This window comes from Mustela nigripes, chromosome 4, assembly GCF_022355385.1.
Source record: "Mustela nigripes isolate SB6536 chromosome 4, MUSNIG.SB6536, whole genome shotgun sequence".
Classification (NCBI taxonomy): Eukaryota; Metazoa; Chordata; class Mammalia; order Carnivora; family Mustelidae; genus Mustela; species Mustela nigripes.
Window position 1 is genome coordinate 144,978,447 of NC_081560.1, and position 25,337 is coordinate 145,003,783.

At 49.6% G+C, this 25,337-nt stretch overlaps 1 protein-coding gene across 7 annotated transcripts; it reads left to right on the forward strand.

Moving 5' to 3' along the window:
* Positions 1-332: 332 nt before the first annotated feature.
* Positions 333-21,034, forward strand: PRXL2A (peroxiredoxin like 2A). Of its 7 annotated transcripts, none has more exons than XM_059397925.1 (7): positions 333-492; positions 3,207-3,320; positions 11,439-11,601; positions 13,495-13,586; positions 16,554-16,694; positions 17,373-17,537; positions 20,282-21,034. In XM_059397925.1, the coding sequence occupies exons 3-7, from the start codon at positions 11,457-11,459 to the stop codon at positions 20,393-20,395; spliced, it is 657 nt and encodes a 218-aa protein (XP_059253908.1). In that variant the 5' UTR covers positions 333-492; positions 3,207-3,320; positions 11,439-11,456; the 3' UTR covers positions 20,396-21,034. The 7 variants fall into 7 exon arrangements, with proteins under 7 accessions (XP_059253908.1, XP_059253904.1, XP_059253901.1 ...); XM_059397921.1 differs by having other exon boundaries at positions 334-492; positions 11,422-11,601; XM_059397918.1 differs by having other exon boundaries at positions 334-492; positions 3,207-3,308; positions 11,422-11,601.
* Positions 21,035-25,337: the final 4,303 nt, after the last annotated feature.

Sequence of the window (25,337 nt, forward strand, 5' to 3'; positions counted from 1 at the left end):
TCCAGAGTCTCTCCTTTTGCTCCAGGCAGTGCCCCTAAGCAATGGAGTCAGGGGCCTAGGGTCACCACTCACGAAGGACTGAGCTAAGCTAACGCTTAGCTAGCTCAGCAGAGAACGAGGAACAGCAGGTGGGAGCTACCCGAGAGTCGCATAGCATCGAAGATGAGGTCGGCACCGGGCGCATTTCCACAGAAGTGGGACGGCCGCAGAGCCGGGGCTCCTCCCATAGGGGGCGGGGCACCGCCGGAAGAGGGAGGGGGCCGTAGAGTCCGAGATCCTACCAGAAGAGAGGGGCTGGTCACATGGGAGAGGCACGGTGGCGCATGCGCCGAGAAGCGCAGGCGAGGGGGACACCCCTTGGATCCCTAGGGCGGGGAAGGCTTGGCGGGGTAGCCTTCCGGAGCCCGGCCCCGAAGCAGGCGGGCGGGGGAAAGCGGTGCTAGCTGCGCGCGCTCACGTGATGTCCGCGGGGGTGGGCCCGTCGCGGCGCAGGTGAGGAAACTGAGGCAGGGCCGGATTCGCGACACCCGGTCGGCGGTGCGCGGGTGGCCCCTCGGGCGGCTCCAAAGCGGGCTGGAAGCTCCCTCCGAGCAGACGGGGCGCGGCCGCACCTGCGAGGCCCCTGACAGCCCCCACCACAGCCGCGGCGGACGGCGTCCCTCCCGGCCCGGCACGCCGCGGTCCGCTAGAGATCCCGGCGTTGGAGGTCCGAAGACCCGGGGCTGCGGCCGGAGCCGGCGCCGACCTGACAGGCGGAGAACCAGCCGCCTCCCCATCCCCGTCCCCGTCCCCGTCCCTGTTCCCGGGCTTTCCCGGGCTTTGAATGAGGCGGATGACCATGACCTGCCGGAATTGTTGGGACCGAGAACTGAGAAAAAGACTGGCCTGGTGCGTCCTTTCCGCCGGGCCCGAGCCTGAGGCGGGCCCGGGGGCTGCCGGGGGTTAACCGGGCGGAACCGCCGCAGGTGAACCGACAGAGGTTGAGGGACCTGGCTCCCGGGCTCTGCGCTTGCATAGGCTCATGCGCTTTATGGGGCCATGGTTTCCTCTGAATCTCAGACACCTGCTCCCGCCTTCCCGTAAAATTTGCACACGCCCGACAGAACTGGAAAGAGTCCAAGTGCGCATTTAAAATCCCTGTGCTGAAGTCTGGGAATGAAAAGATGAACAAGGCACGGATCTGACGACTTGCTGCAGGGCGGGGAGGTGAAGGAGAGGGAGAAAAAAATGGTGAAGGCCCAGCCTGATGTGCGCTTTGGGGAGGGAGTACACCCAGGGAGTCGAAGCTGGGCTGGGGTTCAGACCCAGCTGACTCTGGGCCTTTTTTCCTTCCAGACCGTGCTGTTTCCACAGCTCAATTACCTAGACTTCACTTTACGGGTTTTTTTTTTTTTTTTTTAAATTTCAATGTATTTTCCATTGAAATTGGTAGATGATTGAGGAAAAAAAAAAAAAAAAGAATCACCTAGGATTTATTTTCAAAAGCATTGTCCAGGAACCTGCTTGGGTGCTCCTGCTCTAGCCCACCCCTGGAGTCCAAGAATTGGGATTCAGAATGCAAACCCTGACTCCTTGGAACATAACCCAGTCGTCAGAAACCCTCCATTTTGTGTACAAACTACATTTTAGGGGCAATCATTGACTAATCTAGAAATGAGTAAGGATTAGACCTCATATTTATGTCGCTCTTTGTAAGGTAGGCTACAAAGCACCATCTGTACATTTTTAAAAATATTAATTTATTTTTTAGAAAGAGGGGGCAGTGGTGTAAGGAGAGAGAGTCCCGAACAGACTCAGCCAGGAGCCCCACACAGGGTCTGTCCCACCACCCTGAGATCAGGGCCTGAGCTGAAACTAAGGGTTGGTTGCTTAACTGTCTGCACCACCCAGGCACCCTGCACCATCTGTACATTTAATATTTGGATTGTTACAACTCTGCAGAAGGTAATTCGGGAATCATTCACAGGTTCTATAAACTGTAGGAATTTGATGTAGATTTTACTTCTTGGTGTGGCTTTTCCCCTATCCTCCTGCTCTATAAGGGCATGCTATTGCATTGAGATCTTATGCATTGTTCCCTAGGGGTACAGAAGACATTTCTGATGATTGTCTTATCAGCTTGTGTCACATAATTGGTTCTCAGAAAATTTGATTAGGACCAGAATTTTGGGACTTGAAACCCCAGGCTCTGTCAGTATCATAGATATAAGGCAGCTTTCCTGCCGCCAAATTCTTGCCTCTTTGTGGAATGTTGAGCTGAGAGACTCCCAAGCTTCCCTCTCCTGAGGCTTGTGTGGCAACTACTGTACAGAGGCTGGGGGAACCACCTCTGCGCTCAGTGGCCTTTGGCACAGGGAGGTTTCAACTGAACAGTGCACTTTGCCTTCCCTAGTGCTGTGAGTATAGAAGGCTGTGGTGACAGGCACTGCATGGAAGATACATTGTAGAGTGAACAGCTAGGCCAGAGGGGCCCGAGACCAGCCAGCGTTCCCTCCAGACCCAGAGTTATGCCCAGGAGGCAGGTCTGTAGTAATATACCTGGGGTGGCACAGCTGGAGAAGTTTTCAGTGTTCTGTATTCTTCAAATGACGTACCCTTAAGGAACAAGTGAATCTGAGCCCCTCAAAGAAGATTTTGCAGTTCTAAGAAATAAAAGTATTCCGCAATATTTTATTGTGTTGTATGTTGCTCTTACATATTCTTCCTCAAAGTTCCCTTCTTTTTAGGAAGGAGATCCTGAAGGACAAGGTGACCTCTCAGACTAGAAACCTAGGGTTTTTTGTGGTATCTCCCATGCCTTCCCATCCATACCTGTATAACTTGATGGAGCTAGTCTTCTGAGCCCAGTCAGGAGGCCGGTTATGCAAGTCAGGGACAGAATAGTTACATATGTTGGGGGTGCTCTGTAGCTTCAATCCCTGATCAGAGGATCTGTGTTTGTCTCAGAGTTTCTTGATAGCTGATTATGTCTTCTTCTTCTTCTTCTTTTTTTTTTAAAGATGTTATTTATTTATCTGACAGACAGAGATCACAAGTAGGCAGAGAGGCAGGCAGAGAGAGAGGAGGAAGCAGTCTCCCTGTTGAGCAGTGAGCCTGACGAGGGGCTCCATCCCAGGACCCTGAGATCGTGACCTGAGCCGAAGGCAGAGGCTTAACCCACTGAGCCACCCAGGTGCTCCGCTGATTATGTCTTCTTCTGCTTTCAGCATCTGTTCAGAACTTCCTGACTCTGGCATCTGAGAAGACAGCTGGGCCGGAGCTGGGTAGACGGTCACCCCAAGGAACAGAACAGAAAGTTGGAGATTGAGGCAAGTAGGCAAGTAGGTGAAATCTCACTGCAAGTGGCTAGGTCCATGGTCTTTGATGACAAGGGTGGGTGGGAATGCATCCCCTACTGCTCATGGGGCCTTGTGTGCCCATGTCACTAGGCTGCTAAACTGGCATTTTAAAATCTAGCCTTCTCTCATCCAGGATTGATAGGACCTTGTTACTGTGGGGAGGAAAGGTGCAGAATGGCCTCTGAGAATAGGCAGTGTGACCCTTACAAAAACATTTGGCTTTGCATTGTAAACTGCTTGCAAAGCGCCGGGACTGGGAGAGACTGGTGCTCTCTCTAGCCACAGATTTCCCAGGCCCTGTTCAGGAGCAGTTTTGCTTTCAACATTCTTTAGGTCATTGAGCTGACTTCAGGAACCACCCCCCACCCCCAGACTTCCTGAACCCTGATTCCCCCACCCCTACCCCACACTGTTCCAGCTTCTGCAGGGTAAATAACCACGGATTGGGGGTTGGGAGACCCAGACCTGAGTCCATGCACAGCCACTGACCAGCCCTACCCCCATGTGACCTTGCCCCTTCACTGGGCCTTAGTGTCCTTACTGATCAGTGAAGGAGGAGCTAACCAGAGCTCTGAGGGAAGGAGAAGGGACAGGAGAGCAAAGGAGGAGGATGAAACATCGTTCATCCGGCCTCGTTCACTGAGGGCTGGAGGTGAGGAGGCCCATGTGCATTCTTAGTTTCCTTTGCCTTCCTTAGCACCCCTCTCTTCCTTTCAGCCTGTCCCAAGCCAGCTCATTCTGGGGAGGGAGGCTTCCCTGGGCGGGGCTGGGCTGGGCAGATATACCCTCTGTGTGTAGACTCTGATGCTGTCTATACTTGTTTCAGGGATGAGTTATCCCACCCAGTGCTGATACTTTGTTTTAGGAAGGCTTTATCAGTTCCTGGCCAGAGGCAGCTCCTTGACAGGCTGGAATTGGGCCTGGGGAAGCAGGGAATGAGCCTGTGCACATCCCAAAGGAGAGCACTGGCCACAGGTGCCCCCATGGCTTTCTGGAACGTCCAAACCCTGCACTTGAAGCCAGGTGGTACTTCAGGATCTTTGGATGTCAGAACTGGGACAACCTGAAATTTGCTAGTTCCTTCCTCTGTTGGTACAGAATGTTTTCACAGCTCATGTCAGATTGCCTTGCCGTTGGGCATTGGGGCTAGCACCCAACCCAAGATCACCTAAACCCCAGGCTTGAGTGTTTGATTCAAGGTCAAGCCAGCCCTGTCCAAAATTACTTTCTAGTACTGAGCTGAAATTGGGCAGCTCCAAATCAGTTGCAACAGGGAGTTTAAAGAATAAATATTCAGACAATTTCAATGGACATTGACGGCCCACTGATGAGCAGGATCGGTATTAAGTGCTGGGGGTGTAGCAGTGAATAAGACAGCAGCCACTGCCCTCAGATTGCTCCACCATAGTGTGTGCACAGACACGTCAGTAACTAAAATACAGTCCGTTTGCTTGTGTGATATGCAAAGCTATGTGTGCATATCCACACACACATAAACATGCACTGTATAATCAGAGGTAAGGGAACAGTTGATAGTTGGGGCTTTCAGGAAGGCACTTGGGAGACAGAGTGTTATTTGTGCCTGGACTTCACATCATTTGCATGGCAGGGAGGGGCATCCTGGGCAAAGGAAAGAGCAGAGCAACAGTTCAAAGGCCTAACAAGACTTGTTATGGTCCTTGTGCCTGGAGTGGTCAAAATGGTGGCCTGTGGCTTCGCTGTGATGGGCCCCATCAACCATGCCAAGGAGTTTGGAGAGCCCAGGACCAGGCAAGGATGTGAGCGGGCCAGGGTATTCTCCTGTCACTCTGGCTGCAGCATGGAGAGAGCTGGAGAGGACCTGGCTCCTGCCAAGCTTGTTCTGTGCTTAGCAGAGTGGACCAGCACAGAGTAACAGGGGCCTGGGCCTCGACGGCGCAGTGAGGCTGAGGAGAGGACAGGGGCAAACACGTTCCGCAGGTGGACAGAACTTCCTAAATGACTAGAGGCGGGCAGCAGGGGAGAAGGAGTGGGCTGCCACTCTCAGCTCTGGCTTGAGCAGTCGGCCAGATGCCTGTGTCGGCTGGGGAACTCCGGAAGAAACCATGACTCTAGCAGAGGTCAGTGTTGGACGTGGTGCCACAGAGATGACCTCCAGAACCTCCAAGTGCTAACTTAGAGTCAGGAACAGCAGTCAGAACCTGGAAGTCAATACCAAGGGGTGAGAGTGAAGCACTGGAAGTAGGTGAGGTTGCCCAGGAAGGGGTGGGGTGAGAGGAGCCACTAAGTGGAAGAACCAGAAAGCAAGGCCAGCCGGTGGTGGTGGTGGCGGTGGTGGTGGTGGTGGTAAAGAACAGAGAGCTAGTACTTTTAGTCTGCTGACTTCTTGGGTGTGGGGTCATAGATGGGGCAAGGAGAAGTCCACAGAAGGAGCCATGGAGAAAGGGGCGTCTCTCTTTGATCTCAGCTAGTGGGACACGTGGGCGGTGTTAAGGCCTTCACTTCACTCGTCTGCACCGGATGGCAGGGTAGGTCTGTTGGCACTTGATAAATGTTACAATCTGCATGACTGCGAATGACTCAAACTTTGTTCAGCTATTTGAAGGGCTGGGGGCCTTGGCAGCTCTCCATTCTGATGTTTTCTGGAGATTGAGTATTAACAGCTGAAGGAGCCCCCGGGGTTTCTGGGTGGCCTGGTCCTGCCCATGGTGTGAGAGAGTGAGCTTGAGGCCATAGGCGGGACTCCAGAGCCCCGCCTCCAGCCCTCCCCGGCAGCTTGATTCCCGCCTGCTCCTGCTGGGTTGGCCTCTTTGTCAGCAGAAACCGGAGTGTGGTCGCTGTGGATGGTGAGTGCCCTTGCTCCCAGGTTTGAACTACAGAGGCTGGGGATCCGGGACCGGGCGGGGAGTGGCTCATGGTGCTCTAGGCTACAGGGAAGAAGCACTTTGGAAACTGAAATGGAAGGGGGGAGAGTTCTGATGGGGACCCAAGAATGTGCAGACTCCAAAGTGAGCTGTTTTTGATAGACCCACATGATGGCACCGGGGTGCTTTAAGGAACCTTCGCATTCACCTCGTCCAGTCCCGTCATTTTGGAGTGGAGGAAAATGAGACTGGGAGAGGGGATGTCCCCAGCTTTGCCTAGGGAGCCCAGCTGCGTCTTGTCCCATCGACCAGCACGCTTTCCCCCTCAACAGAGCTGCCACTCTGAGCGGCCACAGCTGTTGTTCATCTGTGCCGTTAACATGCTTCACCTTCTTCCGTGGAAAAGGCAGAGACCAGATAAGTCCCACTGTAGGAACCCAGTGTTGTAGCTGTATCAGGCGGGGGCAGGCTTCTGTAAACTGTGGAGGCTGAGAAAATTAAGGCCATCCCACCTCAAGTTTAGCTGATGTGGGAAACAGAGGGAGAAGAAAATCATTAAAATTCCTCACCTATTGACAAGCCCTTGAAACAGACAGAGTGGCTCTCCCCTGGGGACTTAACTGCCCTCACCTTGAGATTTTGCTAAGGACAATCCTAGCCTGACCGACCCTCTACCCCCACAGGTCCGACCAGAATCCTGTAAGTCTACTTTAACAATTCCTTTAGGAAACTTTATCTCTAAACCTCCAAGATAGTGTCGAGAATGATTCCCAAGTATATGATCTTGGGATCTGATCTACATCTGAAGGGTCTCACAAGAAGATTTTTATTATAGGTAATGAATAACGTTTTCCTCAGACAACAGCTAGCCCCCCAAGGTCCTGGAGACGTCGCTTCCAAAATTCCTTAGAGACTTACATCATTCATAACCCCCTTTGTCCTCACCCACTGCCGAGTCCACCCCTACTCTGCCTTTAAAAACTCTGACTGTAATCTGGCTCGGGGTCCAAGTCCCTACTCCACTGTGTCGGTGTACTTGGGCCCAAGCTTAAGCTTGTCAAATAAACCCTCGTGCGATTGCATCGGTGCTTGGCTCCTTGGTGGTCTCTCAGACGCGAAAACTCAGGCATAACATAAACCACCTTTTTCTTAATGGGTGAGGATAGGAAGGGGAGGACAGAGAAAGGACATCTGTCATATGGTAAATTTCCTTTAATCGTTTGGCTGTATTTGATGACCAAAAAAAAAGTTAATCTTTTTTTAAGTGCTCATTAAGACAAAGGGGAATCATACCCCTTGTCCCCCAGAAACCCACAAATGAATGTGTGGGGAGGCAAGGTATGACAGTAGATGACTGCAGCTTTAGAGTCATCGTGACCTGGGTCCAAGTTCAGTACTGCTCCCTGCAGGCTCAGTGACACTGGAGAAGGTCCTGAACTTCTCTGAATTGTCCCCTGTAAAATCAGGTTAATATCTGCATCAAACACTGTTGGGTGAATGAAATTAGGCCTTGAGTGTCAAGTGACACCAAATAAATGCTGATTTAGCATTTAGGACTATCCCATAGCCCTAGAGGCCCATTGTTCTATTGAGAGAGTAGGGTCTCCCTCCCTTCCCTCCTTTTGTCCTGGGAATGGCTGTGATCCCAGAGCCCCAGTCTTTCTCACTATGCAGTGAGTTGCAGTGGTACATGCTCTGAGATCTGCCAGAATGGGAATGCTTTGTAGCTCAGGGAGGCTTGGCTGAGAGGCTGGACCTACACATTCTCTAGGTGTTTCCAGGGGTAAATTTTCACTGCTAACCCCAGCAGAAGTGCCAGCTGCTAGAGGCTCCCTGGTGTAGAATCACAGAGAGGCCTGACTTACCTCTGCAGCTAATATTGCTCTCACATCTTAGTGCTGCTGGACTTGAGAATGAGGCCCATACTCCTCAAAGGGGTAGATCTCTGCTCACACTTTCTGGGGCACATCTCCAGGTGGGGGTGGGGTGGTAAACAATACCCGCATCTTGTATTCTGGCTCTTGAACTTGAGGTGGGGGGTGAGGGGTCTTTGGGACATAGAAGTTTCATTCTCCCAGTGCCTTGAGCACTGATGTCCATCCCCAGCCAGCCCGGTCTCTCCCAGGCTTATTCAGCCCAGGTGGGGCCTAGCCCTTCCATTCTGCCCTCTGAGTCCCATGCCAGCCCCAAAGCCACATCCTTCTGGGCTTCTCTGGCTTCCCAGATCAGATGGAACTGGCTCTCATTCCCATAGCTTCATGTTTATACTTGGAGCAAGTTGCCTCCCCTTTCCATTTGAATTTCTGTTACCTGTGTACTAGGCCTGTGTGTCCTTGAGGATTGTGTTCCATTTAGCTGTATGTCCTCCCAAATCGCCATTGATTGAGCAGGTCAGTGCTGAGTAAATGATTAGAAATAAATGTTGAGTCTAGGTGAGTCCTGTTCCCTTGCAGTCATGAGCAAACAGGCTAACTGGCTGTTGGTGGGAAGATGGAGCCATTGGTCTCTAAGAGCAGCAGTGGTGTGTTAGGAGGATGTGGAGCTGAATATAAGGCTCTCTGGGCGTCCTGCAGTGCATTCAAGTTTCAGGAGTTGAAGCTAGTCCTTTTGTAGGATAGACGTAAGCTATCCTTTGTGTGCTGCTGCAGAAATGTTATCAGATCTGTGATCAGAGACCACGCCATCTGCTCCTGAATCATACACACATGTCAGAAGTCCAGGGGTGTTTGGATGTGTGTAGAGGTGCAGAAATTGTTCCAGGCTCTAGGGAATCTCCTGTTTATAGCACACAGGTGAGAGCTGTGGTTGTTCTGTGAATGCCCCTAATTGTTCTATGAATTATAATCGAGTAATGTGTAACTTTGCCTCGTAAAAGAACTGGAAGCCAGCCCATGGGCTGAAAGGTTCTTTCCTGCTTGGTCCAAGAACTTGGCTTCTCCATGAGTCATCATCCTCATCATTCAGTTCTATTGAATTCATTTGTGTGCAGTGTTTTGGAGAGCTCACTGTGTATACCAAGCAGGTACTGTGCTGTGTGGGCATGGCTGTTCAGAGTCAAAGGTCGCTGTGTCAAAGGTAGGTAGGTCCACATCTTGTGTGGAGCACACAGGAAGTGTTATGGGTATGAAGTATCTCTTGGGAGTGGTAGGGAGCGACGGTAGGCAGAGCATCCAGGAAACCTTCTTGGGGAGATGTCCCAAGTCCTGAAGAATGGAACAGATGGGATAGGACAGACATTCCAGGAAGAAGCATGGAAATGGGCTCACTTTGAGGCCCGCTGACCCCCACAGTGAGTTGAGAGAAGGGAAGCTGGAGGTCGCAGCTCTCCCAGCCCAGCCTGCCCTCATCACTGGCCTTTATTCTGTGGCTTATGGCTAACCAAGCACAAAATCCTGGATTCTTTGCTTTGAGACAATGCTTCTCAAACTTCCATGTGGTTGTGAACTGCATGCCTGGTCTGATTAAAATGCAGTTGATGATTGCTTAGTCCTGAGGCATGAGATCTTCCCTTCTGTGTGATGCCTGTGCTGCGGAGGCCTCCTCCAGGAGGCCGCAGTGAGAACTCCTCTCTCCCAGCTCCAGCCCCTCCCATCAGAGGTGCTGAGGGGCTGTAGCACACCCCGCCCCCAATACACACACATATACACACACACACACACACACCCAGGCCTCTCCCCTTCATTTCTCCCTTCCCTAGCATGCAGATGCCAGATTCCTTTTTCTGCAATGCTCTTTTCATTTGGTCATTCCTCCTCCCTACCCCAACACAAGCCTGGTCTACCCTCCTTTCCCAAAGTCCTCACCACCAAATTACTGGCAACCCCACTTTATGGCAGTAGATCCCTCAAAGCCCCAGCTCTGGTAGTGGCATGTGGCTTTCTGGGTCTTTGTTTAATCGTTTGAAAATCCTCTCCCCGGCCAAGTGCTGGAGGGGAGACAGAAGTCTTTGGTTGGTGGACCACACACATACACCCTGGGTCTGTACCTGGTGATCTCTGCCCAGAGTCCTGCTGGTACCTAGAAGGAAGGCCCCAGTAAAGACCCTAGGATGACTGGAGGGCTGTGGAAACAGAGTATTTTAAGTAGTTGTCAGGAGTAGGCAGCTGGATGGGATACCTGCTCCAGTCCCAGGGACCCAATTAGAGGAAGCCTTAGGGAGGCCCCCAGGAATGAGCTGGGAACAAGGCTGGGTTCTACAGGACCTGTGTGGGACTCCACTGCAGTTGCAGAGACCTGTGACCCAGACAAACCTCTTTGGCCAGCCCCTGTGAGGCAGACAGACACCTAGCACAATGCTCTTTTTATACATAATGCCTGCTCTCCCTGTCCACTTCTCTTCATCCAGCAGACGTGTGTAGTGCTAGTGACATGGGGCAGAATGTCATATTAGATACTGGTGTTTACTAGCAGCCATCTCTGTTCATCTGTGTCATTCACTAGGCTGCTAGATTTTCAGGGGCTATTTATTTTCTCATTGACTCTGGTTTTATGTATTGCTTCTTTTTTTAATTTTTGTTTTATTTTCACTCTGAGACTGTTTTATTTGTATAATGAATGAAATACAAAGCTGTTTGCAGTTGAGAGAAAGTACTGAGATTCTAACATGAGTGATGCTACTGTGAGTGAAGCCCCGCTGGGCACTGCCTGGGGGCCGGGCGAATGGTATGGTCTCTGTTTCTGAGTCACAAACTGAAGAGGAAGAAGAATAAGGTAACAAAACAGTGTGATTGGTGTTCTGAGTATTTTTTGATCAAAGAAGAGAAGGCTGCCTCTCCACAGGGAAGTGATAGTGGACACTCCCAGACTATGAAGGAAGAGCAGCCACTGACAGGGAGGGGAAAAGGAAAGGAGGCTGTCTCCAGGGGGCTCAGCATGGACACCCCCACAGAGCTGGGGGGCCAAGGCCTTGGGCATAAGAGAAGAACGGCAAGAGAGACATTTCAGAGGGCTGTTCATTTCTCTGTTCTTGCTCCTGACCCATGAGTGAGCTCCCGGGGCAGGAACCTCTAGGTGTCTGTTGTTTTCCCAAGCTCTTGTGGCAGCGGGTGCTCAGTGGCTGTCGTCTGCTCTCATCATCAGCTCCCGTCTTCCGCTCCAGTCCTCCCGTCCCGTCTCTGACACCGCTGTTCCCCTCCTCTGCCTCTGGGTTCGCTGCCCAGCCAGAGGCTTGAATGGGGACCAGATTCCAGCTCTCTCAAAGTGGGAGCAATAACATCTTCTTCCTTCCTCTCAATCTCCAGAAATGTCTTTCCTCCAGGATCCGAGTTTCTTCACCATGGGAATGTGGTCCATTGGCGCAGGGGCCCTGGGAGCGGCTGCCTTGGCCCTGCTCCTGGCCAACACAGACGTGTTTCTGTCCAAGTCCCAAAAAGCGACGCTGGAGTATCTGGAGGACATAGACCTGAAAACCCTGGAGAAGGGTAAGCCACGACCCCATCAGCCTCCGTACTTTTCCAGGGTGCTGGGATGCAGACTTACACATTTTTTTTCCATATAAAAGGGTGCTCTTACTTTCTCTCTCTCTCTCTCTTTTTAATTGAAAAGGCATTATAACAACATTAGGAAAGTTTAATAACTTTTTAGAATTACTGATAAGCCCATTACCCTGACACAGCACTCATTTTTATTTTTGCACATTCCTTTCCATGTGTACATAATATGCAGTTGGGATCTTCTTGCATACCATGTTTTACATTTTAGATTTTTCTGGTCAAAAACATTTTTCACTTTCTGATGTTGTCTCCTGGATCTTCACAGAAAAGAGCTCCTGGTACATTTGAGAAACACTGTGTATTCAATTCTGTGTTCCTGGTGCTCAGCACAAGCACCTGTTTATTGAAATGCAGTGTCTGGATGGTTACTGGTATACCCATGGACAGCCTTCACCTGTGGCACAGCACACACAGGATGGAGGTGGGGAGCGCAAGGTTGCACTTGTAGACTGGACCTACCTGTCTCTCTCTTCTTGGGGCGTCCACCTGGAGTCCCTGGGGGACAGCTGAGAGCCACAGATTTGCACGTGGTTCCTTGACTGCCTCACTGTGGTGCTCTTGCCATTGGCAGCTTGGTGATGCCCGTGGTGTGGATGCAGTTGGCATGATTTTGTGAAACTTGGGGCTCACGGACCGGGTGGTCTCCAGGTTGGCCCCTCAGCAGGAGGCCATGGTCAGCTGTTCTGTGAGTGAGGAAGCTTGTCAAGGGCAGGCAGGCACTGTGACTGCAGACTTACAGCATAGGTCACCTTCGTGGAGACTAAGAAGTCCTTGGGGAGAGCCCTGCTTGGCTGTATTCAACCTAGAGTTCCTCAGTCTCATTTGATTACAGACCTTAGCCTGCTCCTTTTCCCCACAGAACATCCCACGGGGACACGGATTCCTCTGAGACATGCTAGGACAGGAAGAGCTGCTACTGCTGAGCCCTCAGTGTGAACTCTGTTCGCAGACAAAGTGCGGCGGGCACTTTGCTACCCACCTTTTGATGCCCCCTGCAGCCTCAGTGGAGCTGCTGGATGTTTACACTTTTGACTGAGGAAACAGGTCTGGGGAGGAGCTGGCACGTGCCTGACGCTACCCCACTGGATGTAGGCCCTATCTGACCATGGCCAGGCTTGAGCTACACAACCGTACTGCCCTGAGGCATTTCCTTGCTGGCCATCTTCTACCCTCTCCTGTGAATAATCATGCAGTTAATATATTTAGGTTAAAATTTTTTTTCATAAGGTGGAACCTAGGGTCACTTAGTTAGTTAAGCGTTCGACACTTGATCTCAGCTCAGGTCTTGATTTCAGGGTTGTGAGTTCAAGCCCTGTGTTGGGCTCCATGCTGGGCTTGGAGCCTGCCTTTAAAAAAAAAAAAAAATCAATTTGGGACACCTGACTGGCTCCGTTGGTGGAGTGACTTAGAGATTACTAAAAATCTTAAAAAAAATTTTTTTTTCATAAAAATTTCTGTTGACCTATACCCATTCAATACTTAAAAAAAGAAAAGAAAAAAGAAGAATTAGGGTTTGTTTGTTTTTTATCAAAGTGCAAGATCTCTTTCAGGTTTTGACCTAAATGATCATTACAGTATCCACTGCTACCAGCAAAGGAATTTGCCATTTTTCTAGAAATGTTCTAGTTTGGGATGTTCACTTTTGCCAATAGATTTTGATTACAGTGGGGTCCTTCCTCTGAAGGGTGATTTGTTCCTGTCTGTGTTTCCTGTCTTCTGTTTCCGAGTCCTCTGTTAGGCTGGTGTCATTTATGAGCTGTCTCATGGCTGCGACCAAGCTGGGCTGGGAGGAGAGCGTACTGACTTGCCTTTTCTCCCCAGAACCAAGGACTTTCAAAGCAAAGGAGCTCTGGGAAAAGAATGGAGCCGTGATAATGGCTGTGCGCAGGCCAGGCTGTTTCCTCTGCCGGGAGGTGAGTACATCAAGGATCTGTACAGAGAAAAGGATTCTAGCAAGTGGGGCCAATGCATTTCTAGCCAGGACTAAGGGCTGTAGGCCTACTCTGATCTTTGATCATCACTGTTATTTGCTCTAGGTATTTCTTTTGATTTATTCCCTGTGTGTATGCATTTAACAACTCACCATAACCTTGGGTTAGCAAACACACTTGACTCTCGTTAGGTGCTCTCAGGCCCTTGTGCTTTCATGGATTGTCTGTGTCTGGGGCCATCTTCCCGTTCAGTCGGGTGGGGATCGGTCCAATTCTTTGTACCTGGTGCTCAGCACAGGCACCTGATTATTGAAGTGCAGTGTCTAGATGGTTACTGCTTCAGCCACGGGCAGCCCTCACGTGTGGCAGGGGTGGAAAGTGCAAAGTCACACTTGTAGACTGTCCCCCTCTTCTTGGGTCGCCCACCTGGAGTCCCTGGGGGACAGTCAAGAGCCACAGATTTGCACGTGGTTCCTCGATTGCTGCATTGTGTGTCTTGGCATTGACAGCACAGTGGGGTTTCAGTGATGTCACTGGTGTGAATGCAGTTGGTGAAATTTGGAGTTCCATGACCAGGTGGTCTCCAGGTTGGCCCCTCAACAGGAGGCCATGATCACCTGTTGCATAAGTGAGGAAGCTTATCAAGGGAAAGCAGAGTCCAGCCTTGTCACTTTACAGATAGGTGAAGGCCAGAGGAGTTTGGTGACCTGTCCTGTTCACAGTCAGTGGCAGAAGACCTAGCTTCTGAGATCTGCCTTGCCTAAGGGAGAGCTGGGAATGAGAGAATATTGCTTCTCATGTGGTGGTGTTGGCCCTGTGCACGCGGTCATCCTCCTTCCTCTGGTTGTCCTCCATGAGCCTGGGACCATCCTTTCAGCCTTGAACTCTCTCTCCTGCTTGTGTGGCTGGGCTGACAGAGAATGTGCTCACATTCAGGGCATTTCAGTGCCTGTGGTCTCCCCAAAACATCCCTATAAAATACAACTTGTTTAACGGAGGAAGAAGTAGAGGGACAGGTTGTGACAAAGTCACACTGCTGTGGGGAGGTGTGTTAATATCCTGTTGTTGCTGTAACAAATTATCACAGACTTGGTGGCTTTAAACAACACAGATGTATTAGCTTGCACTTTTAGAGGTGGGAATTCTGAAGTTGGTCTCGCCGGGCTAAAATCAAAGTGTCAGCAGGGCTGCATTCCTTCTTCCAGAGGCTCTAGGAGATAGTGATTTCCCGTCCTCTTCGCTGCTAGTGGCCATCTGTACTCCTTGGCTCATGGCCCTGTCCTCCATTTTTATAGCCAGTGATGGCTGGTCCAGTCTTTCTCACATTGCATCACCATGTCACTGAAAGGACCCCTGCGGTTGGAGCCACCCAGATCATACAAGATCCTGTCCTTTAAGGTCAGCTGGTTAGCAACCATCTGCTGCCTCAATGCCCACTGACCCTGTGACAGAACATTCATAGCTTCCCAGGATTAGGATGTGGATATCCTGAGAGGGTATTATTCTGCCTACCATGGGAAGTAAGGCCTAAAAATTCAGGGCTTTTGGTTTAAAGGCTGTGATGGCTTCAAATACCAACATGGAAGCCTATTGTGACTGGATTTCCAAGGCCAGTTAAAGCCACAAGATCCCAAGAGCAATCGCCCTCCCTAATTACAGCCTGCTTATCTGTGCCCTGGTCCCTGCCTGGCAGAGCGTTTTGTGAGAAACATACATTGGATGGCAGTCTATGTTATTTTAGTGGCCCAGACCAGAGGTATAGGACTGAGTCTCCACTTCATGGCTTTGTGCAGTGACACGCCAGAGTACAGAGCCCAGGAAGAAGGAGTAAATCCTTTTATCTCACACACGGGTGGTCTTAGGCCACAGCAGACCTTTAGTCCTCTCTGCCGTAGGGCAAGGTTTGCCCCTCACTGAAGCTCTTGACTAGGGCTTCATAATGGATTCTGTTTCCTTAGCTGTCCTTTTTGTGTGTTCCAGCAAATAAACAGAAAGTTACATGTAGTTGCTACCATACGGCAACATATTTGTATTAGAGCCAAGTGGGCTGCTGTTTCTTTAATTCTGACACTAGTTGTGAAGAATTTTTTCTGAACAACGAAGTAGTTTCCTTTCTCCATTCAGCATGTAATTCATGAGAGTGAGGGGTGTCTGTATTTGTCAGTCCAGCTGCATTGTCCCCACCATCCACCTTCACCTTCAAATCTTTCCACCTGGTATCTGGTACCTTCTGTGTATCCAGCCGTGTGCTGGGCATGAAAGGGTACAAGAAATGGAAAACATGGCATCTAACTATGACACACACTTGGGAACTTAAGTGACCATGCTCAGCTTGGTGGTCAAATACAGACTCGGTTCCCAAAAAGTCTCCAAGCAGAAAGACTGGATATGCACAGAGAATTGGGACTTCTCGGCTAGACAAGCCAGGGAGAACTTACAGAACAGGGACCCCTTTCTGGCAGGGTGGGATTTGAGCGGGAGAAAAAGGAAGGTTGTTGGAGGGTGGGGAGCAAGCTGAGTGAAGGCATGGGAGCAGCTGTTCACATGGTCTGAGTGAAGTTTGCCTCATAGGCTGTGCTGGTTTGGTCGGGTGCAGGGGAGGGGCGTCGTGGCTACGGACGGCCATGTTTGGTGGCAATCTCTCAGTTACCGGATGCTCCCCGGCCATGGTTCGGACACCCATAATAGGAGCCTTGCTTCCCCTTCCCACCCTGGAGAGAACAAGAAGCCTGGGCTGAGGAGGAGACCTGACACCCTCTAACTGAGGCCTCGGGCCCAGTTGGGCCAGGTTTCTGCTGGGTTCCACAGGCCTTCATTGTTCCGGGCATCTTGTTGCTTTTGCTCTTCCACATTCAGTGCCAGCCCAGCTCTGGGCCTGCAGGGGAGCGGGTGTTGGCTGGCTGTAGAGCCACAGGAGTTTGTGCCCCTGATGTTCCCTGTCTTCTGCAGGAGGCTGCAGACCTGTCCTCCCTGAAGCCTAAGCTGGACGAGCTGGGAGTCCCCCTGTATGCAGTGGTGAAGGAACAAATCAGGACCGAAGTGCAGGACTTCCAGCCTTATTTCAAAGGAGAGATCTTCCTGGATGAAAAGGTGCATCTCCTGTGAGCTTGTTGACACAGACTGATGGGGACTGTGCTCAGGTGTGGAAAGCTCGATGGCCCAGGGCATGTCTGGCCTGGAGCTGGAGGCTGGCCTCCCTTTCAGCTGCCCTGAATTTGGAGGAGCTCATGCAGCCCTCTGGGCACAGTGTGATGGGATGCTTGACAGGTGTCTTCTCAGTTATTACTTGAGCCCTTCCTAAACTGTGACCTGGGCATGGGAGCCTGGAAAATTACTGAAGCCCCACTGGGTTTTAGCATCATGCAGCGGGGACCAGCACAAGCCCCTGTCCCTTCCTTCATTGCAGCCATATTCCTTTCCCCTCTGCTGTCCCCTGTGCAGGATGCCAGACTGTTAGCATCCTGTCAGGCACAAGAGCCTTACGTGTCTCCAGTCTCCAGCAAGGGGTTAGAGGCAGAGTGGAAAGCTACATAGCTGTTTCTGCAACATGGGCCTGCCCTGGGGTCAGAAGCTGGCCTGGCAGGGTTCTTTCCCCAGGCAGCTGAGAGTGCTCCTGAATGGGAGCCGTGTGTGGGTTAGGTTGGGGGGAGGACATGAAGCAGCAAGCTTTGGGTCCTTGAGAATGAATGCCTGTTGGGAACCTTTCCTCCTTGGGGAAGGCAGGCATACAGGCTTCTCAAAGGGGCTCTGTCTTTCTTGATCCTGCAGAAAAGGTTCTACGGTCCCCAGAGACGGAAGATGATGTTTATGGGGTTTGTCCGTCTGGGTGTCTGGTACAACTTCTTCCGGGCCCGGAACGGAGGCTTTTCTGGAAACCTGGAAGGCGAAGGCTTCATCCTTGGGGGAGTTTTTGTGGTGGGATCAGGAAAGCAGGTAAACTCCTCTTGTTCACGTGTGGATCTGTGGGTGTCTGTTGTCTGTTGGTACAGGACCCCAATATGGGGAGGGCGTTCCCTATTTAGAGTCTTACAGCCTTTCTTCCACAAAGCCAGGGAGTGTGAGGAAGGGGAAGGGAGGGGAGTTACCGTTTATCACACATCTGCTCACAAGCCACCTCACACTCGAATCTCCTCACTCATCACAGTAATGTCCTGAGATGGTCTGGGAGTCCCGCGGGCCAGTAACTTGGGACTGAGGGCTGTGGGTGAGCACACGCCTGCGTCCACGTTTCCTGATGGCCAGTTCCGTCTTTAGCACTTGAACAAAAGCATTGTTTTTAATCTATTAAGAACGTATTCCCCGCAGTTCTCACAGGCCTTCAGGACTGGACAGTAGAGAAAAGGAGGAGGAGAGAAAGAAGAAAAACAGCCTGAATTAGGGGGAGCAGCAAGGGGATATGGGGGAGACCGCACTTTTCCCTGTGGGGTACTGCCCCGGAGAGGTGACAGACTTCTCCGCAGACAGGCTGCTCTGGGCACGGGCTCTGAGGCCCCAGAGTCAGCACAGGGACCCTTTGGGCCCAGGAGGCGGGGGTGACTGCTCCGTGTCAGACTGTGGGCAGCCTTGAGCCGGAGGGCTCCCCTGTGCTGGAAGGCAGCACCAGCAGGTGCCTGTTGGTTGCAGAGCAGGGGTGAGGTGAAGTGGATGCAGTTTGCAGAGCCCAGCAGGAGGACCTCGAGACTGATGGCCTGACTGCGGGTCCTATCTCTGCCAAATTGGGACGTGACATTAACACTTGGCCTCCTCGGTAACAAGACGGTATTGTTTGTATTGGCGGATCTCACTGTTAACATTAATAATTGCATACTTCTCTCAATTTGGGAGGAATAGATATCTTTCCATTTTAAGCTCTACTTCTGTTCTCTTCCTTTTAAACCTTGGTAACTGCTGTTGCTTGTCTGTATTAGAATCTCGCATGGATTGATGTCTGATATAATATGAACCTATTTGCCTCCTTTCTGGTAAATATATCAAAATGTCTTGGTGATCACGGCTGCCAGAGAATGCCTGCCTTGTTCTGATTCCTCCTGTGTACCATCTCATATCTTCCTCACAACTAGTCTGTGATGTTAGGGACTTTTATTCCCATCTACATGTAAGGCGATGAATTATGAATGAGACAGAATAACTCTTCCAAGAGATACACAGCTGCTAAGTGGTACAATGGAAATGGAACTCAGGAACTCAGACACATCCTGCTCCCATGGACCGCGCCCTTCCCCTGCCCAGAGCCTCTCCTCAGCAGTGGTTCCCAAAGACCCCTTCCAGAGACCCTTGCACTTGGGCAGGCCACTTCTGGAGAAGATCGGTGGCCCAGCCTCCTCTGGCTCTGGCGCACTGGGATTCCTTCCTCCCCCCTCCAGCTCTGCCTTCCCCCAGCCTCCGGGGCAGGGCAAAGCTCACCTGGCAGTCTTCTCTTGCCTGCCAGTGACTCATGTGCTGCTCACAGGCTCCCCAAAACGGGCTGGCACATTCCCGGTGTTGCTAGGTGTGTTGTTTGACTTTGTTGGTGCTCCCTGGAGCGCGGCCTTCTTCCTTTCTGGTGGCAGGTGGGCTGGCCAGGCTGACTTCAGGACTTGCCTCCAGGTTTCTAGAGCACAGTGTTTTCACAGTCCTCCTGAGCTAGCTGCCCCTCAATGGGGATTTCCTTTATAATAATTATCTTTAAAACATGTTTGCTTTAAAGAAGTAATGAGTTTTCAACATAGAAAATTTTGAAAACGCAACAGTAGAAGGTGAGGAGAGTCATTCCATAAGCTTAGCCTCTGCCTACAACCCACTAGAACAGAGCTAAGCTGAGAAGCAACCCCCCTTTTTCTTTAAGAAAATCTCTTACTAGATATTCTTCTTTCACTTAACAGTGTATCACGAACATCTCCCGTGTCATTCTTCCTCAGTATTTTTAATGTCTGCATACTGCTTTATTAGACATGTAAATACAGTTTCCTGATCGGCTTTCCTGTAGTTACCTCAGTGTGGTGGGACTTTTGGGGTTTTTTAAAAAGTCTTTATAAGTAATGGTGCAGCAAACATATTAATAATGTTTGTATATTTATTTGTTTTGTTAATACGAGTTCCCTGATGTCCTGGGTTGAGGAACTCTTTCACAAGGATTTCTCGATACCGATCTCAAACACACTATCTCGTGCTTTTTACCACTTCCAGGAACTTTGGTGTATCCTCTGTCTTAGAGCATTTTACTTCACAATATCAGGAGCGGCATCTGCATTCTTAGGAAAACTGAAGTCAAGAGAGGTTATGTCTCCTTTTCAGATGGTCACTGTCTGACTTCTGAGCTCCACTTGCACACCTCGAGGCTTTTCTCTGGAAGCTCATTCTGTGTCAGCTCTCTCTGCCTGGTGTGCTGTTTAACTTCACCTCTACCCATAGACACGTGACTGCCTTCCATGGTTTATCCTCTGTAAAGCCTTCCCTGGTCACCCCAGTATATCCCTCCACATAGATGTCACTCCTGATTTCCTCCTCCCACAGTACCACAGCTCACCCTTGGTGATGTAACCTCCCTGTTCCCGTTTTGCCACCAGAACTGAACCCCTCAGGAGCAGAGCCAGGCCTGACCCATATCTCTGGCCCCTGATGCCCTCTCTGCCTCTGTGTCTATCCCATGAATGAGTGACTCAGAGTGAGGACTGATGTTTCCTCTTGTTTCCTTTTAGGGCATTCTTCTTGAGCATCGAGAAAAAGAATTTGGAGACAAAGTGAACCCAGTTTCTGTTCTGGAAGCTGCTAGGAAGATCCAACCCCAGACTTCAGCTGCAAAGTCAAAGTGATCACATGAAACTGCCCCGCTCAGGGATAACTAGGGGCACTTAGCTGCATCCTGGGATGTGTTGTGTCTCCACTCATGTCCCCAGAGTTAAAAACCCCACTCATGCCGTATTGTCAGTAGAGATCATAAATGTATTTTAAAATACTGTGCTCTCTTTAGGCCGCCAAAGGCAAACTAGCCCCCAGACAAGACTGATAAGAATCTAAGAAATCAGTAAGGGTAATTTCAGCTAAAACCTGGAAAATTCGAGGCTTAGCCTTGACTGCTGCACCTCCTTACAGTGCACATGGTGTGTGAGTGCTGTTATCAGAAATGACTTTTATTTTCATGTTTTCAAAAATCTAAGAAAAGTTAATGATTTGACTTGAAGATTCAGGAGTTCGGGGCATGTGTGTTTTCTATTAATGACCTGTTATACAATGTTAAATTAATAATCATGCAAAGGAATTGGCAGGCTCCAGATGGCTTACTAAAAGTAAATTATAAAGTGAAATCTGTTTTTTCATTGTCTTCCATTCTAACCTCAGAGGTGTTTTTTTTTTAGAAGTGATCATCTCTGGCTCTAATAAAATTATGTATCAGAAATTGCCTATAATACAAGTTTTTCTGATAAAGCTAACAATAAAAATATTTACCATAATGATGGCTGGATTTAAATCATTGGTGTCAAAGACATTGAGCATGAAAAATCAGTATTCTCCATGTATATGAGGTAAGGGGTAGTGAGGTGAGTGGGGAGCTCCTCTACTTCTCATGCTCTAAGAGGTTTGCAAATGACCAGAGAAATTCATCCTGTCATTCCTGTTAGTGGTTTCGCTGTCTTCCCTGGGAGAATGACAGGTGTTTAAAATTGGTAGCTGCTCTCCTACTGATAGTCTTTCAGTCTAATTTGAGGGGAATGAGGAGAAGGGACAGAGAGGATGAAATATAATTTAATTCAATGATTTATTACATTTGAATTTTTGTCATGTGTGCAAGTTTGAGATCAACAAAAGCCGGGGTTGAGGGGTAGGGGATGGGAGTTCTGTGAAGATGGGGCCAGGGAGCAAGCAGACAGGCCAGGAGGAGGGGAGTCGTGTTGAGCCAGGAAAGCAAGAATGGGGACAGTCAGAGCTGGAGCTCGGAGAGCATCAGCAGTGAGCGCGGAGAGCGTGGAGCCACTGGTGCGGGACTACCGCCACGCTGGGCTCTACCTTCGTGCGGAGCCAGCAGCACCGTGTGCCTACAAGCCTGCGAAAAACGAGGCTTCTGTGGCTTCAAAGCAACCCTCTTCTGTACTTGAGCAGGGTCAGTGTAGTGACTCATCCCCCAGCAGCCATGCTCCCGGGACTCCAGCCACAGGTAGGAGAACTCCGATCAGAATTCCCTGGTGCCTAGACAAGGCATGCTTCCAAAATGGTTCTCTTACAACTATAAAGGAGTAGAGCCTGCAGGGACATGACAGGGAGGGTGCACGAAGACAGGCCTTCCTTCTTCCCCTATGGTGTCACTGCTGAGCCCTTGCGTGCAGCGTGTCCTTCTCTTCCATTAGCGCCACGCGGTGACTGAGTCATGAAGTGGTTTCCAGTTCCCGTTTAACCGCGTGACCTAGCGGAGCTCTGACCTTCAGCTCCTTCACTAGTAAAATGGGCATCGTAATTCCTGTCTACCATTTAGGGCTGTTTATTAGAAGTCATTTGAGGGAATGATGAATATAAAACAGCACTTCTCAAATTTTAATGTACATGCAGAATGCCTAAGAATCTTGTTAAAATGGAAACAGTTATAGAAAAGCCGGACATGCTCGTTAAAGGCAGGAAAGACAGATTTATTCGGTGACCACTGCAGTAGGGGAGAGGCCTCCATATGGGACTGACCTCAACCGAGCTCTGTGCAGAGGTAACTGGAATTTTCAAGGATGATGAAGGAGGAGGGCGGGAGACAAGTGATGCCTTGAGCAGAATTACAGAAGTGGAAAATTACTGAAAGTGGGTGGTGGGGATTGGTCAAGGTGATGAGCCTATCTGTGTCTGCTAACCGGCTAGCTTATTAACTTCTGCCCACCCACAGAGACTGGGAGAGGGAGCCCTATCTGTCTTGAGGGTTGTGCTTCAAAGGGGTGACTCCCAGGTCCTTGGGACAGACACTCCTGGGTTTCAGGAGATGGACAGACACCTTAAAGGGACAGAGAAACTGTTTACAACTGTAACTTTTTTTTCCTTTTTAAGTAAATGCTCTATGGAAAGGGAGGTCAGAAGGCTATGGTCAGGTGTTTGGCTCTAACAAATGGTAAATTCTTTTGGCATGTTGGGTTTTCCCAGGCAGGGACTCAAGGAGTGCTGGGTTGTCACAGGGAAACAGTCTTGAGCTGCTAGAAACTATGCTAGTGTTTGTTCAAGTCACCTAGTTGGTGGGGAGGACAAAATTGCTTGTGCTCAAAGTTTCACAGTTCTCCAGACTGGGCTGGGGCCAGGGTTTCTGCATTTCTAACAAGCTCCTGATGGAATTGGCATTCTCTTGGTCCATGGCTCACACTCCGAGAAGCAAGAATCTAAAACACCCTACAAATCAAAGACATTAGTGTCTGTGGGCTTTGGACATTGAAGTTTAAGCAGCCTTTAACAAGTATTAATTAGCAAGTTACCTTTTCTTTTTTTGAAAAGGAATTGATAATCCATCATAATGCAAACTACCAAGCGATTCCAAGCAAGAGTCCTTGCTGGAAAGCCCATGGTTCTTAATTTGGATACATAGTAAGACCACCTAGGAAGGTTTAAAAAAATTTTGATGCCTGTTCACACCCCCAGGCTCATTAAATCAGAATCTGTGAGCTAGGACCCAGGCAACAATATTTCTTAAACCTACAGGATGATTCCAAAATTCCAAGGTTGAGAACCATCCACAAAGAGTTCAATGTCAAGTTTGCAAGACCAGCACTCATACCTTTAGGAGAACTTACCCAGAACCAGGGGGCTCCTGATAAACCCTGATGAGTTTGAAAAATAGTCTTCTGGGGGCAAGGGTCAGGGATAGTTTGGACGTGGATGTGGGGGAAGTTGGGCCGGAACTGAATTTTCAAGGTGGAGATTTGGATAAAGATGTCATTTCAGGCAGAAATCAAGTCCCTGAACCAAGATCTAGCCAGAGGAAAGGTAAATAGTAGGTGTGGGAGAACAGGGAGGAGTCCAATCGGTTTTGCTTACGTGATTTGTCTTCTTGCCCCATACCTGGATTTCTCAAAAGGAGTGCCCTTTTCACATGAATGGCTATTTAAAAATAAAACTATTTTACGGCGGGGGTGGGGGGGTGCTGGAAAGCAGTGCCCGTTTTCTCAGAGCCAGGCATATTTGTGGTGATAGAGAGCTGGGGGGCTGGTAGAGAAGGTGAGCTCTGGGGAAGAGTGTGTAGGAGGTTGTGTGTGAAGAGGGTAGATTGGATCAGAGGGTCCAGACTGAATGAATACTACTCCACAGCCCAAGCGATCTCTCCTCTATTCTATTTTGCTTATGTCCCATGGGGCAAGTAGGCAGGTATATATTTGCGAGTTTATGTTTGGGAGGAAGAGGAAGGATAAGGGTCTCTTTTGAGGTTAGTTTGTTTTTAAAGCAATTACCATAGAGCATGATTGTGGGAGGGATCCCTGAATCTGGGGGTGAGTGGGTAATCCATTCAAGGACATGCTTTTTCCCGGGTATACCTTGTTACTCTTCTGTATTACGTAATGGTGGTCCAGGCCAACCCAATAAACTAGTTGAAAGTAGGAGTCAGTTCTTCCCATAATTTAGTAAGAGCACAGGGAGTGATGGGATGTACGTATTACTGGGGAGAGTTGGCCAGAGGGGACCTCTTTCATAAAATGTGACACCTAGCAGAAATAAGAAAGCAGGTCTTCTTACCCTCAAAAATAAGTATGTTTTAATCAACAAAAATGGGTTTATTCAGGAGTAGCAGAGAACTGCAATTCATGACACACAAGCTGTGGCAAAACCCATAGGCAAGTGCAACAAAAGAGTGGAATGTTATTTTATGGAGAACAAGAAAGAAGCTGGGAGGAGTTCTTTTGAACCAAAGTACATCAGAGAAAAGCAAGGCTTCAGGGTGACAATGTTTCTCACTGGCTGAGTTGCAAGGAGTTGTCAATTTCTTATAGGAGACAGAATATACATATTTTCCTGTTTGGGCTTGAAATTGATGATTCTAGGCAATTTTGGAGGAGGAGTCAAGATGGCGGAGAAGTAGCAGGCTGAGACTACTTCAGCTAGCAGGAGATCAGCTAAATAGCTTATCTAAAGATTGAAATTGATGATTCTTTCCTGTTGTGATTTTGTTACTGACCCTTTCATCTGTAATTGACATTGAGTGCTAGGGCTCCCTCTTCTAGCTTGCCCACTCTAATGAAGTTTCTTTTTATTAATTTTCACAGTCTTATGAATATTGGTGAGAGAACATTCCAGGCAGAGGAGACAGCACCAACACAAAGGCCCAGTGGTGGGGGTGGGATTGTTATGTTCAAGGGACAATAAGAAAGCAAGAGCAACATGAGTAAGGGAGGAAAGGAGGAAGATGAGATCAGAAGGTGTGGAGATGGTAGAAATGCATGGCGACTCCTGGTGAGAACTTCTGAATTTTACTGAGAGAGATAGGTATCCATTGGAAGGTTTTGAGAAGAGGAGTAACGTGATCTGATTTTTATTATCCGGAATGCTTTGAGCTAAAGATTGTAGAGGATCAAAGTTTCCACCAGGGAGACCACTTAGGATGCTGTTGCACAAATCCAGGTGAGATGACCGTGGGTGGAACCAGGTGCTACCAAAAGAGGGGTGAGAAACTGTCACATCCCAGGTATGTTTGGAGGCAGAGCTAAGAGGATCTCATGAACAACAGCATGTGGGATGAAAGGGAAAGTCAAGGATGACTCCAAGATTTGGGGCCTGAGCAACTAACTGCAATGAATTTTGCAGGAG